Source organism: Paramormyrops kingsleyae, chromosome 5, assembly GCF_048594095.1.
Source record: "Paramormyrops kingsleyae isolate MSU_618 chromosome 5, PKINGS_0.4, whole genome shotgun sequence".
Classification (NCBI taxonomy): Eukaryota; Metazoa; Chordata; class Actinopteri; order Osteoglossiformes; family Mormyridae; genus Paramormyrops; species Paramormyrops kingsleyae.
Genome location: NC_132801.1, coordinates 7641486 through 7655966, shown reverse-complemented (window position 1 = coordinate 7655966; position 14481 = coordinate 7641486). Strand labels below are relative to the sequence as shown.

The 14481-nt window shown below is 46.8% G+C and overlaps 1 protein-coding gene across 2 annotated transcripts; it reads left to right on the top strand.

The window, feature by feature from the left end:
• Positions 1 to 6039: 6039 nt before the first annotated feature.
• On the top strand, positions 6040 to 12339 carry LOC111845269 (syntaxin-10). Of its 2 annotated transcripts, XR_002838580.2 has the most exons (9): positions 6040 to 6192; positions 7046 to 7215; positions 7658 to 7752; positions 8106 to 8168; positions 8747 to 8851; positions 8968 to 9074; positions 9878 to 9972; positions 10325 to 10472; positions 11027 to 12339. XR_002838580.2 is itself a non-coding variant. In XM_023814579.2 (8 exons), exons 1-8 carry the CDS (start codon positions 6158 to 6160, stop codon positions 10399 to 10401), a joined length of 747 nt encoding a protein of 248 aa, XP_023670347.2. In that variant the 5' UTR covers positions 6040 to 6157; the 3' UTR covers positions 10402 to 12339. The 2 variants fall into 2 exon arrangements, 1 of the variants encoding a protein (XP_023670347.2); XM_023814579.2 differs by having other exon boundaries at positions 10325 to 12339.
• Positions 12340 to 14481: the final 2142 nt, after the last annotated feature.

Here is a 14481-nt window from a genome sequence, read left to right as displayed (position 1 = left end):
TGCGGTGGCTTGCTATAGAAAGGATAAAACGTACCTTAAGTACAGTCTGTTCCGATTTCTCCATCGTTCAGTAAGAGAGAAATCAGGTGGCATATAACACAATATTTAATGTCACAAAAATGTATGAAGATGCATGCATATGTAGTAACCCATAATGATCATGTTCACCGTTTACACAATATTTGTGCCTTGCATCAACAAAGACAAAATATGCATATTTAAGGCATTGTGCGAAGGTAGATCGTAGGTTTTTATATGCTTTTTGCGTTTTATGACTTGCATGATTTATATGTAATTGTATATAATATGCACCCGTCTAACAATAATGCATGCATAATATTAGTAATAGCAAGAAGAAGAGGAAGAAGAAGAAGAACAATAATAATACATGAAACTGGAGGTCGTTATATGTGCCAGGCTGTACCGCAGGTGAAAGGGTGTTCTTTTCACAAATGGGCACCTGAAGAGTAAGATTGCAGAAGTGCACCTGCTCGCTTAGAGATACACAGCCTGGTAACAAATAATATACAACAAGACAATTAATACAGAACTGGCAACTAATCAGCCAATGTCACAATAGTGTTTTATAATGAAATTGTTAGTTAATTATCATTTGCGGGGGCAGTGAATTCACGTATACAATGACGTATAATACCTTTTATTTAAATATAAAATTAAAGTTGACTTTATAGATACCAGTTGTAATTAAATCGAAATTTAGCCCCGACACAACACCAGACAGTTTCAAAATTTGAGCCTTTATATTGAGCAGTTCTAACAAAAAGTATTTTCAATGGCCTCACCGTCGCCAACACTTGGAGCTATTATATTCGAATAAAGACTTCGAGAGGGTTTTTTTTTTTCGTTGACGTCACGCCAAATGCCCATATATGATACATCCGCCTTCCCTACGAGTGCGCGCAGGGGAAAATGAGGTGACGCTCGCTTCGTAGCACTTCCTTTACCATATATAGTGGGAGCTAAAGGGGATTTGGCCATCGCCCACGCCAAGCTCCATGTTCTACTGCCCAGCTTTCTCATTCTACACCGGGGTGCAGGTCAACCATTGGACAAGCGCTGGTTCAGTAACTGGGCAAAAATATACATAAATAAAAACTGCTGTGTCTCACGTCCTTTATGTGCTGCACCCATATACTGTAATTTGGGGTGGGTAGTTAGGATGATTCTTAAACCAATGACAGGGGCCCTAATTGTAACTGGATTGGTCAGGACTGGGGTCTCATTATGATACGCTTGTATGGGGGCCAAAATTTTTAGCAATGCCCCTGATTGTATATTTGGTGCTTACTTTTACCCTTAATCTCCTAATAGTGTATGCAGAGTAATAATTCACTGGTCCAGAATACACCTTGATAAGAAATGTAGTCATGAAAACAATAAAAAGAGTCTGTGCATCCATCCATCAATCCATCCATTCATCCATCCATTCAAGGTCATGGGGGCATGGAGCCAATCTGCGAAGCTATGGTGCAAGACAGAGAATGACTTAGGATGGGGTGCCAACCCATGGCAGAGCGCACACACCATTCACTCGCACGCACATTTTGCCAGCTTGAGAGGAGTCATGTTTTTTAAATATAAAACTTGCTCCCGATCACGGGAGCCTTGCCTGGGAGCCGCGGCTGGCTGATGAGACACAGTGTGGGACGCTTCAGCCGCTCTGCCCTCCAGCAATGGCATTTTTAAGCTGTCACTTTGAATACTTTATCCATAAAGCATGGAGTTCTAACTGCACATCTGCATACGTGATTCTGTGCAGTGCAGGTGCCAGAACCAATCCGATGGGGGGGGGGGGGGGTTATGTGAGGGGAGGGGGATGGCATTACGTAAGCAGACAATCCATGTCCAAGTGCCTTGGGGAGAGCAGGCTTATTTGTGTTGGGATAGACACCCTTATTAAAAAATAAAATACACTGTGGTTTCCTTGGTGGCTGGTGTTTGGGGAAGCACAGTGACAGCGACCCACCTTGTATGGACTTTCTGGGTCACGTCAGACTTGGGGAGTTCTTCAGGGGGGGGGGGGGGGGGGGGATGGGACACAAGAGACTCGTGTGGAGGAGGAGCAGGGGTGTGGACCACGGCGGAAAGAGGAGGACCTGAGAAGGGAAGCGGGAGTAGGTAGGGTGACGTGGGAAAGGAGGATCATCCAGCCAGGAGGGCTGGGAGGAAGGAAGGGAGTGGAAGATACAGACAGTGAGAGACAGTGGTGGGCGGGGCATCTGCACCAAGGAGCTGAGGGGGCGGGGCTTAAAGGTAACACTGGGTCGACATAAATGACATGCTGTGAAATGTTGGACTGCCTGCATGATGGACACGGGTACTGAGGAAACCAGCTGTGCTACAGAACAGACGGCGGACTGAGGATTCCTCATCCTCTACCTACAATTAATGACCTCACACTGAGCCTGCCAAAAAACATAAAACAGGAATAACACACCATTCTACAAGGTTTAACTGTAGTGCACATGACCTGTTCTAATTAACGATTTTCCCCATTACAGGAGACAGGGAGAAGCAGTGTAATGGAATGCACTGGCTCTGTGAATAATGTGGTACTGCACAGTGTACATGCTAGGAGTGTTAGTCCTTGCCTCTCCTATATGGGCAATTAGTTTTTAAAGATTGAGGAAAAATTAAGAGGAAGAAAATCGCCATTGTAAGAGTGGGTGTGGCCATCCTGAGGATGAACACAGTAAGTTATTTATCGTGTCCCTAATCCCCGAATATTACATAGGGTTGAGCTTTGCTACTCCCATCTGGGTAACCATGCCCTGACCCTGAGGCACCACCCGTACCCAGTCGTAGGCCTCAGGTGACCGGGCACCCGTTACGTTTTAGCAGATATTCTTTAATCACTTACATTTAGTCCAGACTACCTTAAATCTGACAAGTTTTCCAGCTAAGCAAAAAATCCTGCTTCATGATACAGGCCCTGTTGAAAGTTCTTGTGTTTCCTTCTCAAATGAAACAAACAAACAAACAAAAAACAATCACCCTTTCATACAGCTCTGGAAAAAATTAGGAGAACACAGCAAAACTTTCAGTTTCAATCATTTCTCAATTTATGGGTATGTGCCTGTGTAAAATATATATATTTTTTGCAAACTGCAGCCTGGCTCTTCCCTGCTCCTCATTAATGAAGGGCTTCTTCCTGGCTTTATGGGATTTCAGTCTTGCTTCTGGAAACCTGTCATGAACTGTCCTAGCAGTGCACTTCACACCACTCAGTCCTATGCATTCTTTTTGAAGGTCACTTGAGGTCACTCTCCGATTTATGAGGCACTGCAGGATAAGTTGCCTGTCATCTCTGCCATTAAAAAGTAGCTTCCGCCCTTTACCTGACTGGTTTTTTGATTATTGCCAGTGTTTCCAGAACCAGGATTAAACCAGGATTTAAAAATGCAGATTTTTTAAGAATATAGTGTGGTCTCTTAACTTTTCCCCAAGCAGTATATATATGCACAATGGAACCGGATGATTCTGAGCTGTTTGGCTGGTCATTGAAATAAGCTAAGAGAGCCCCAAGCCACCCAATCTAGTTAGCAAAATAACTTTTTTACTAGCAAAAAATATTACAACATTATCTGGTTATATATTACAGGTTCAAGGTCCTCTGGCACAGTGTAACATCCTGGTGTAACATCCTGTCATTCAATAAACATTCATGTTAATACCCTTATTCTGACAATGCTATTCATTACCTTCAAGAAGCTAATAATAAGTCTACCCTGTCCCAGCTGTCATTGATCAAAGGTCTACAGGGGCCCGGTGCTGGGACCAGTACTGTTTGGTATATCTGTACTACTGCTGAGGAAGGTCATACAACAAGCAGGAATTAGTAAGGCAGATCTGACTGACCAATCAGGCCCCAGATATGGCACTTTGCCTCTCAGCATAGCTTTTCAATGGTGCAATGAAACTGGTGTAAGAAATGATCTATTGTTAAACCCTGACGGAAAAAAAAAAGGTTCCGGCACATGGAATTAATAAAGTGAATGATGTCAACTCTTAAATCTGAGGGCTTTTCCATCATATTCAGTTTAAACATTTCTCTAGCAATCAAAGATCTCTTTTTAAGATATATAGCATGTGTGGCAGCGAATTAAGGCAACGACAACAATGAAGACAACAAACAAATTAACTGTATAAGACAGACATAAATCTGCAGAAACACAGCTTAGTAAATATGCACAGGCATTTGCTGAGGTCATTATTTCAAATATCCATGGCTCATGTCTTAAAATCATTGAGTGCTATGAAAGTTCATAACTTAGGAGTTTTCTGGGGGTTATTCCAGACTAAAAGGGGACATGAATCAAATAAAGTTCTCAGACCTGTTCTCAACACGTGTTAACTTGCTATCAAACACAGCTGAGATATATTCAGGAGAGGTTTGTGCTGTTCAAGATTCAGAAAAATGTATCTAACAGTAACATGCATGGAACATCTGGTCCTTGCATGATAAATCAATTTTCCTTTAATACAATGCATATTTATAATAATTTATTTCTATTTTATGATATGATATTTTTCTGATTTATAATAACTCACAGTGATCTTTCTAGAGATAAGTGAAAAACAGGAAAACACCTAAAATGGCAATACTGGGAAAGTGTGAAAAAATTCCAACTTCCCTTTAGTGAGACCAAGTGTGATTAATGTCAGCTGCCAGGAATTCACTCTTAGATCTCGGGATTAAAGGTTTCTTGTAACTCCTACAACAAATACAATAACTCCTGGTGGTAAAGAATTCAGCTGCAGAGCTCTTTAAGCTCTAGAACCATCAACCACCATGATCTGAGTATGGCAGCCTAGATCAAAGATCACCTATTAAAAATTCTCTAACCTCAGCGTATTTTCTAGATTACCCTGAAATAATACTGCTGATGCTGCTCCCACTTTGCAGATGCCTCATGGCTGGAGGCAGACCTGGACAGTATCAGCGGCTATGCTGACTGAGGGCTCCACTTAAGGCCACTGCTCTAGTTCCAAAAACACTTAGATAATTACTGTATTTCTGACTGCTGTAGGGTTAGTACACCAAAGGGGCAGCGGGGGCAGGGATTGGCCAGCCAGATGGCATTTACCCTCTAGAGGCGTTTTTCCTCTTCTAACTATGACTTTTAACACTGTAATTACCACAATGTGCAGGGTCACTGTGAATGCGCAGCCCCGCCTAGGAAGCACAGGGCTCAAGGCGGGGAACATGCTGGACACAATGCCCGTTAAATATTAATGTTTATAAACAAAACGTTGAATAACAAAGTTATTGACCGTAAAAATAAAATGTCCTCATCGTATTACATTATTTATATTTTAATTAACTTAATATTCTGACGTTATTATAAAAACTTGAAAAGCAATTAATAACAAAAAATGTACATTATTTTTGGGGCATTTTTCTCCTTCCTAATCAGCATTTACACTTGTCTACAAAATCTTTGAAAAAATATACGGAAATGTAAAGTTTTAAAATGATCGGTATTTTGGCACCAGCTTTAGTCAAACCAGATTAGTTCAGACAAATCATGGCAATAGAACGGCTAAGAACCACACACACGTACACACGCACGTACACAGACACAGACATACAGGTAATACTTTACTAGAGGGCGCACAAATAATCAGAGGTAGCAAGTTCAGATCCAGGAAGTATAAATCCGGACCAAGATTTTGTTAGAACCAACCAGTTGAAATAAAAAGTCACATTCAGAGAGTACTCAATTGGTTGGTTGAAACAAAGTCTTGGTCTGGATTTATGCTTTCTGGACCTGAACTTGCCACCTTTGCAAATAATGTAGTAATGCACTCTTAATATATTAATTAACCAGAAACTGGGTGTTCGTTCATCATTAATCAATCATAACGGTTGATGCAGTTACTGTATTTGTTCATGATTTGTACTTGAATAATAACTGAGTTACTAAGTTACTTGTGCCCCCTCAAAGTGACATACAAAATTACTGACACACGCACACACACACACACACACACGCGCGCGCGCGCCCGATCCCGGAAGTAGGAAGCGTTCTCTGCGTGTTGTACCAGACGGACGAGCTCCGTCACGTGACAGGGGAGTAACTGGTGCTTGGGTGCAGTCAGACGGCATATCCTTGGGTCCCGACGAGGAGCCAGCATGTCCATGGAGGACCCGTTCTTCGTAGTGAAAGGGTGAGCGATCCGCGTCTGTGGGGGGTGGGGTGCGAGCCCGTGCCGCGCGTCCTTCCCCGGGGCTGCTTTGCCTGTCCTCGTAGCATAAGCAGGGGGGAGGGTGTCGAGGGGTAAATGTCGGAGCGATATGTTTATAGGCAATCGCCGAGGGGCATGCGACCAGTCAGCCACCATTCGCCGTTCAGAAGTTCCCCTACAGACCCCAATTCCTCGACATATTCCTGAAAAAAGAGTCTCTGCGTCAGCTGAATCTAGCACGCAGAAAGGCCCTTGGAGAGATCGGTGATCTAGGCGCAACCGCATGTACTAGAAAATGTAGAAATATTGCCCCGCTAATAGGTTTGACACAAGCACCCCTGACGGTCGGGCTGGCGCTGGCTGTCAGGCTACCGGGACACGCTGACTTTCGCTGAGGATCGTTAGTTCATGGACACCGGATTTCCGTGCCAAACTCGTCAAACCCGATGCTGTTTACAATCACGCAGTAATCTTTTTTTGTAACTGAATACGCTGTTTACATACAGATGTAATTTAGGAAACATCAGAGTTTGTACAAAGTCTTATTCGTAGCCGACATTGTTCATCGGTAGTCATACTGTGAAATGAATGCGAAGCTTTATCTGGTTGTGGCATTTAAAAAAAAAGTCTCACTCCGAAACCAAGTGTTGTGTAAGAATGAAAGTTATGGCTCAGCAGTCATTTAATCTAATTAATCTAATTTTATCTCAATGTTTGACATTCTGTTTGTTTACAAAGACCAGCTCAGTTGCGGCCCAAGGGCACAGAAGCAGCCCTTTGCTGCAGGTTCAGAGCTGAGCGCTTCCCTCTAATCGTAACACACTCCCGTGTTTAGGGAAGTGCAGAAGGCCCTGGCCAGGGCACGGGGACTCTTCGAGCGGTGGGAGGAGCTTCTGGAGGACGGTACTCCTGTCAGCCGGGATGAGCTGGACTGGAGCACCAATGAGCTGAGGAACTGTCTGAGAACCATCGACTGGGACCTCGAGGACCTTCATGAGACCATCAGTATCCAGACGACAGTGTTGCCAGTGGTGGTGGGGGGCTATTTATTTAGGCAGCACAGTGGTTCATAGCGCTGTTGCCTCACACCTCTAGGGTTATGGGTTCGAATCCTGCCTTCGCTCTGTGTTTTTCCCCACATAGTATACCTATAAGTTACGCATAGTGTGTGACTGTGAATTGTGTGTGTGTGTGTGTGTGTGCGCTGTGATGGACTGGCATCCCTTCCAGGGTGTCCCCCAGCCTTGTGCTGTATCCTGCCTTGAATAGGCTCCAGATGGATGGGTGTATTTTCTGAAGCGATTCTAGTTTCCTGCACTGGATTTGGCAATAAGCCTTTTGGTAACAGGTCACATGTCCAATATTGAAGCATGTTGGGGGAGGGAGGGGCAGGTGAGGTAATGGTTTGCCCTGAAAGTGTCAGCTCTGTGATGCCTTAACTTCCAAGGCATCGTCGAGTCCAATCCGGGCAAGTTCAGACTGGAGGAGAGCGAGCTGCAGGACCGGAGGCACTTTGTGGAGCGGACGAGGCAGGACGTGCAGGTGCATGTCATGTGACACAGATTGCTGTGTGTGTTTCTGCAGGATATTCTCTGTGGAGCCCTTTGGGCTGGCAGTCTGGACTTTAAAACAGCTGTTTCGTATCTGCAGCTGTACAACCACCAACCCTAGTGCGACACCCTCAGTTTCCTTTGTCAGACTGCGTGGTCTTGTGTCCTGAGGGCAGCGTGTGGCTCAGCAGGCTAAGTCCCTGTGCCTGTGATCAGAAGGTTGCTGGTTCAAGCCCAGCCTCAGCATATCTGTGGCCCCCTGAAGATGGGGGGAGGTGAAAAGAGACTTTCCCTACAGGGACCAATGAAAAGTATCTATTATCATTATTGTTATTATTCTCACAGGAGATGAAAGAGCAGCTGTCAAGCCCCTCAGCGATGGCCAGGACTGAGAAGAAGAATCGACAGGTGCGTCCGCTCCGCCGTGCCAAACGCTGCTGAAGATGACATCCTGAGCGCTTTGTGGAAAAGGGGGTCCGTGAGTCAGCTTAGGACTAATGCGTTTCTGCAGGCCTGGTGTGCTTATCTCCCTGCGCCTTGGTATGCTTCGCTGAAATGGCCAGACACTAATTATAGAGCATGTTATCTGGTCCTCCTCCCCCTGAGGGTTAAGACCATGGCGGCACCGTCACGACCGCTGAGGGAGGCAGTGTGTGGCTCGGCAGGTTAAGATGTCTGTCATCAGAAGGTCTCTGGTTCAAATCCCCATGTCAGCATAGTGATGTCACCGTTGGGCCCTTGAGCGAGGCCCTTAACCCCCCCCAGTTGCTCCAGGGACTGGTGCACCCTGCTTTCCCAGTTGTTTGTCATCTTGGATAAAAGCAACTGTAAAATAAATGTGTTCCACTCATGCTGACACGTTTCCATCTACACTGCACCCCACTGCAGAGAACGAGTTATTAAGGTAATCCTATAAGCTGGCATTGTGCACTGGGGCATGAATGTGTACCGCTGACTGGTTATGATTCCCCCCCTCTCCCGTTCAGGCCTTGCTGGCGGCTTCTGGACCGGCCCGGGCCGCCACGGTGCTGGAACCCCACCTGGTGTCGGCCAACTCGCGGTACATCCAGGAGCAGCAGGAGCAGCAACAGGTGGGCGGGGTTAGGGACAGGGAGGGCGGTGCCAGTGATGCGGGGGCGGGGCCTGAGTTTGCCGGACTGCCGAATGAGAATGACGGACCCAGCGTGCCCCTCCCTCTGTCCGGCAGCTGATTATGCAGGAGCAGGACGATCAGCTGGGGCTGGTTTCGGGCAGCATCCGTGTGCTGAAGGACATGTCCGAGCGCATCGGCGACGAGCTGGACGAGCAGGCTGTGTGAGTCCGCCCCTTCCAGCACCATGGCAACAGACCCTGCTGAGGGGGTCCGTCTACCATCATCGGTCAACACTTTAGGCGACATAGGCGGCCATCTTGGGTGCCATCTTCGAGGGGGCACTGACTTGGCAAGCCATTTTCACTTTGACTCAGACTGGCACTGCCGCCTTCACTCACCTCGTTGCTTCCCTTGATACGGCGAAATGTATTTCTAGAGTATTAAGGGTGGCACACTACTCTAAGGTTAGGGGTTTGAATCGTACCCTGTGTGTGGAGTATGCCTGTTGTAGGGTTTCCTCACAAATTTGTGGTCTAACATCTTGCTCTTAATGTGTGATGGTGAGCGTCTGCTTTGCGATGGACTGGCGTCCCGCCCAGGGTGTCCCAGCTCAGGGTGTCCCAGCCCAGGGTGTCCCAGCCCAGGGTGACCTCTGCCCAGGGTGACCTCCGCCCAGTGTGTCCCAGCCCAGGGTGTCCCAGCCCAGGGTGACCTCCGCCCAGGGTGACCTCCGCCCAGGGTGACCTCCGCCCAGGGTGTCCCCCGCCCAGGGTGACCTCCGCCCAGGGTGTCCCAGCCCAGGGTGACCTCCGCCCAGGGTGACCTCCGCCCAGGGTGTCCCAGCCCAGGGTGACCTCCGCCCAGGGTGACCTCCGCCCAGGGTGTCCCAGCCCAGGGTGTCCCCACTTCGTACGCTGTGCTTCTGGGAATATACTCCAGGGTCTGCCCCACCCTGTACTGGCCAGAAGGATGAATGATCTCGTTAGACTAACACACGGTTTCGGTCTGTGTGGGTCTCGAGCAGCATGCTCGGAGAGTTCGGCGATGAGATGGACCAGACCAACTCACGGATGGATTCGGTCCTGAAGAAGATGGAGAAGGTGTCCCACATGACGAGCAGTGAGTGTTCTCTTCTGAATTGATTCGGGTCGATGTGTTTTGTAAAACCAGACGTACCTGTCCTGTGTTGCTGAAGGACCCTGAAGCACCTGGACACAATTATTACCATTACTCGATAATTTCTTAGTTTACACACAAAAAATCAAGAAAATAAGTATTTTGCTACGACCCTTTGCAGGAGAGGTGGACTGGAGATGGATGGATGGATTGATTAACATTATTGCTATGGGTGGCATGACTTTGTCCTGTAGTCTTCATGGAGGCTGGATCACACCTGCCTGCATTTACATTCTTAGCTCTTCTTGCGTTTACATCTGCCGTCAGCCGCTATTTTTTTTTATCTGGTCCTCAGGTCGGAGGCAGTGGTGTGCGATCGGAGTCCTGGCGGTCGTAATGATCATCATCCTCATCCTCTTCTTCACACTTTGACCATGGATCTGCAATGTTCTTTCCCCTCCTTCTGGACGGATGCTATGGATGGATGGATAGAGGACTGGGGGGTAAATCCGTCTCCTCCCGCTTTTGGATACGGCTGCCCGCTGCGTTATAGCCCAGCGTCCGCTTTAAATTAGGCGGGACCTGCACCAGGTGCCTTTTGTTGCACGTAAAAATTATTTTTAAGCGCAGTTTCCTGAACCAGAGAAATGGTACTGAAAGACAGCTTGATGTTCACAATATAGTGGTCATAGCTGCCTTCATTTTTTTTTTTTTAGGAAAAAAAAACTTTATATTGATGGGCCTGCACAGATTATAAAGGGTGCTTGTTTGAGGCCAGCTAGCCAATCACAATGGCCACTTCACTGACGAAGCTGGTAGTTGCTGGGCAAGACAGACAAGTATAAATGTCTTTCATCAGTCTCGCCCCCTGGTGGACATTGTGACTTCTTGTGAATTTTCTGTGCTGTTCTGTTCACTGTTCTGTACTGTTTTTTTCCCCCCCATTCCCTGGCTGTCGTCAAGCAAATTTTTTACATCTGTTTATAACTGATACGATTTTATTTCACCAAAAATATATTACAGTGACAGGCCGATTATCCCCATTCGCTTGCTCCAGGTGTGTGCTGGTCGCTCCCGCTGCCGGTGTCCCGTTGCCTGTCTGCAGACGCGCTGAATGCCAGACCGCCTCTTTCTGCACTTTCGTTCCTGCTGTGTCAGGGAGTGATGACCAGAGAAAAATTACTTCTTGCAGTGCGATGCCTTAATGACACGATCCCTGTTCTCATCTGGCTTGGAGGGGAAAAAAAAAAACAGAGGACCACATTGCTTTATATTTGTAAATTTTATTATACATTTTAATATTCTTTTTTTTTCCTGACTTGCCTCCATGTCAGTTTACAGCTTAAAGATAAATGGTGACTTTCTGAAATCCGAATTATGTCCACCCTTTCTTGCGGCTCTTATCGTTGTGGTTTTTCCTCTCTGTTAGTGTTTGAAACCGTTACAGTATTATTTTTTTTTGTTGTCAGTTTTAATCCATGTATCCACGCATTTACCGTTTGTGCCGATGACGAGAGGGAGTGTCGGATTTCTGGCCCCTTCTGAACTTCCCCGAAGGTATCAGGTGGTACTTCACTCCCTTGGGGAGTTGGGGTTGATGGTAGCTCTCGGCTTCTGGACGTAACGCCCTCCTAAGCACAGGCAGCATCAGATGTACAGTATGTGCTGCATTCGCATGATGGATGGGGCCTGTCTGTGGTGGGTGGGGCTGCTGTGACACTCCGTGGAATGTGATTGGTTGTGATCGATCGAGCGATTGACTGATTGGCCGTCTGAGCTGTTCGCTCCCTGTCCTGCTGTCACGGTTCATTTCTCAGCCGTTTCCTCTGACCGTGTGCACGTGTGTTTCCCAGTATTACCAGTGGGACAGGTGGCATTGTCACATTCCAGTTTGTGCTCCATCGGCCACCGGGGAAGGGGACTGTCCCACGACATCAGCCTGCCGATTTGCAAAACCAGGAAGATAATTAGCGGGGGGACAAAATGAACCCAAACTCTCTGGATTCAAGGGGCTCCCAGCATTTTGAGTTGCGCCCTTGATAATTTGCCATGTGCCCACAGCTGCATCCTCCCCCACCCCACGGAGGGGCACGTTACACCTGCCATCGGTCAACCAGGACCCAACCAAGCAGGTCTGAATCACACGGATTAGATTCATAGGAAAACTGTGTTATTGCATTAGATTTCGCCTCACAGTGCCCTCAGGGACCAGCTTCTGCTGCACTTCTGATAATCTGGTTTCAGACAGAATGAGTAACTTGTCCCTGGTTTTCTGTAAATATAGAGGCATACCTGAAAGACTGTAAGCTGTGGAGTGATTGCCTTCTCCTCTGTAAATTTTCCCATGTTCTTAATAAACCATATACATTTGCTCTGTTTCTTGTGGAGTGACTTGTGTGTGGAGTTTCCCAGGCTTTCCCTGTTATTGATTGATTATGCGTCTAAAGCAGCAGTATAATCCTCTGTGCATCCTGAGGTCTGTATCCCGGACTCCGCTCTTTGGGACGGGCGGCAAAGCTGCCGGCAGACCGTGATTTTCGCGTCACGATCTTTAAACTCTGCTATTCCCTGCACATCGACGTAGCACATTAGCCAAATGGAGAATGGTCCAACCTTCAATTTACCAGCAATGTTTTGGAACATTCAGGGTAGGAGTTTGAAACTGGTCTTATCAGCCGTTACACTAAGGACAATCCTCTCACGGGTGGGGGGTTGATAGGATGAGATCTGCCTGTGTTGGTTTTAGTGAATTGTCGGCTCTCCTTTTCAGCAGCCATAGTTACAGAAGACTGATGCTCGTGGCCAGTGGTGGAAGCCAATCACAACGCACACAGTCCTCTACGCTGTGAACCGATTAGTGTTGCTTTTAACAAAAGAGAACCAATGAGTGTTACTCAAACTATATTTTGTGAAGCTTAATACAACCCATTCTACCCCCAGTCAAGTGTACAATCGCGATTACATTTCAGGCAGAGTGTTTGTTACAAACCTTTTTATTAAGATACTCATTTTTCCTTTTTCATTTTTTTTTACAGTAGTTAATGTGCAATTATCGTAATTATTGGGTCACAGTTAGGAATTCACAAAGTTATTGGCACTTGGAACACAGAATAAACACTGACGTTACGGGGATCACGGCGGGGTCCGAGCGTCGGCCGACGCTAATGCGTTTCGTCTGATAAGCGTTTCTGGGTTAATAACTCATGCTGTGAGTGCACAACTAACAATCAAACTTCATTAGTGCTTCTAGGTATATTATACAGTATATATATATATATATATATATTTTTATATATATTTTCATAGAGTGGAAAAAAAGATCTGTTTGAGCCCAGTCACACCAGAGCAGTGTTGTTTTTCACCCATCGCCTTACTAATAGCTGTGTATAAAAAACATCACCTAAATCACTTAAACCGCCCCCAGATGGTCTTCTCACTTCAGTTTGGTTTGACCCACCAGGCAGGATGTGCCTGCCGTAACACCCACAGAGGGACACTGAGCGTCTGGCTCTGGGCTCCAGGACAGAGAGCGCCCCCTGTGGGCAGTCCACCAGAACTGCAGGCGGGGGGGGGGGGGGGGGGGGGGTAGTGGGGGGGACAGCTCTGGTGTGCTGGGGTCGTCGAGAGAGTGGAGTAATAAGATTCTGGATAAAAGTCTACAATGTTGCCGTTAGCGAAATGTACAGATCAGAGCATTGGGGTTGGGAGGGGTAAATAAAAAAAAAAAAAAAAAAAAAACACGTACAGATTGATGGGCCACAGTGCCAAGCGCAGAGGGGAGGCCAGGTTAGGTACAGGAAAGGATGGGGGGAGGGGGGGCACTACTTGCAGATGGACAAAGGGCTGCCACAGCCCTCCGAAACTCCCTCACCCCCCCCCCCCCCCCCCCAGGGAAGAGAGGTTACAGTCTTACCACCTTCCCCAAAGCCTGTCTAGGGAGGGGAGGGTTAACAAGGAATAAACAGGAACATATTAAATCATCACAAAAGACCACCATCATCATCATTATCTTCATCATCAAACAAAAAAAGATCAACACACACATCTCCACCTGCTGTGAGCAAAGGCCCACTGTCACTGCCCTCACACTCCGACATACAAAACTCCCCAGAAGGTGCCAGGATGTCCTCAAAACCCCAGGACACCCAGAAGGTGCTATTCTCCCCCCCACCCCACCCCACCCCAATGTGAAGAGGGTGACAAGCAGGCAAAGAGACAAACAAAACTGCGCCAACCTTACCCTCCCAAAGAGCACACTCGCCCTTTTCCTCTAATGTGACCTTTTAACAAGTCAGCACTTCAAAAATAAAACATGAATAATTAAAATAACAACAATGGAAAAGATAACCCCAGTAAACTGAAGGTGTGAAACAGGTCCTTCCCTCCTTCCTGAAACCCAGGAGACAGTGTGGGTGGGTTATACTCCCAGAAAAAAAGCCTCTATAATCCGGTTGGCTACTGGCTGCACGTTACCATGACAACCACCCACCACTACACCAACACAAAAACAGT

Excerpts from the sequence above, each read along its gene's own strand:
- LOC111845269 (XM_023814579.2), top strand. The coding sequence starts at position 6,158 with ATGTCCATGGAGGACCCGTTCTTCGTAGTGAAAGG. Across the intron at positions 8,169-8,746 it reads CTGAGAAGAAGAATCGACAG|GCCTTGCTGGCGGCTTCTGG; the intron begins GTGCGTCCGCTC and ends TCTCCCGTTCAG. Across the intron at positions 9,973-10,324 it reads GGTGTCCCACATGACGAGCA|GTCGGAGGCAGTGGTGTGCG; the intron begins GTGAGTGTTCTC and ends TCTGGTCCTCAG.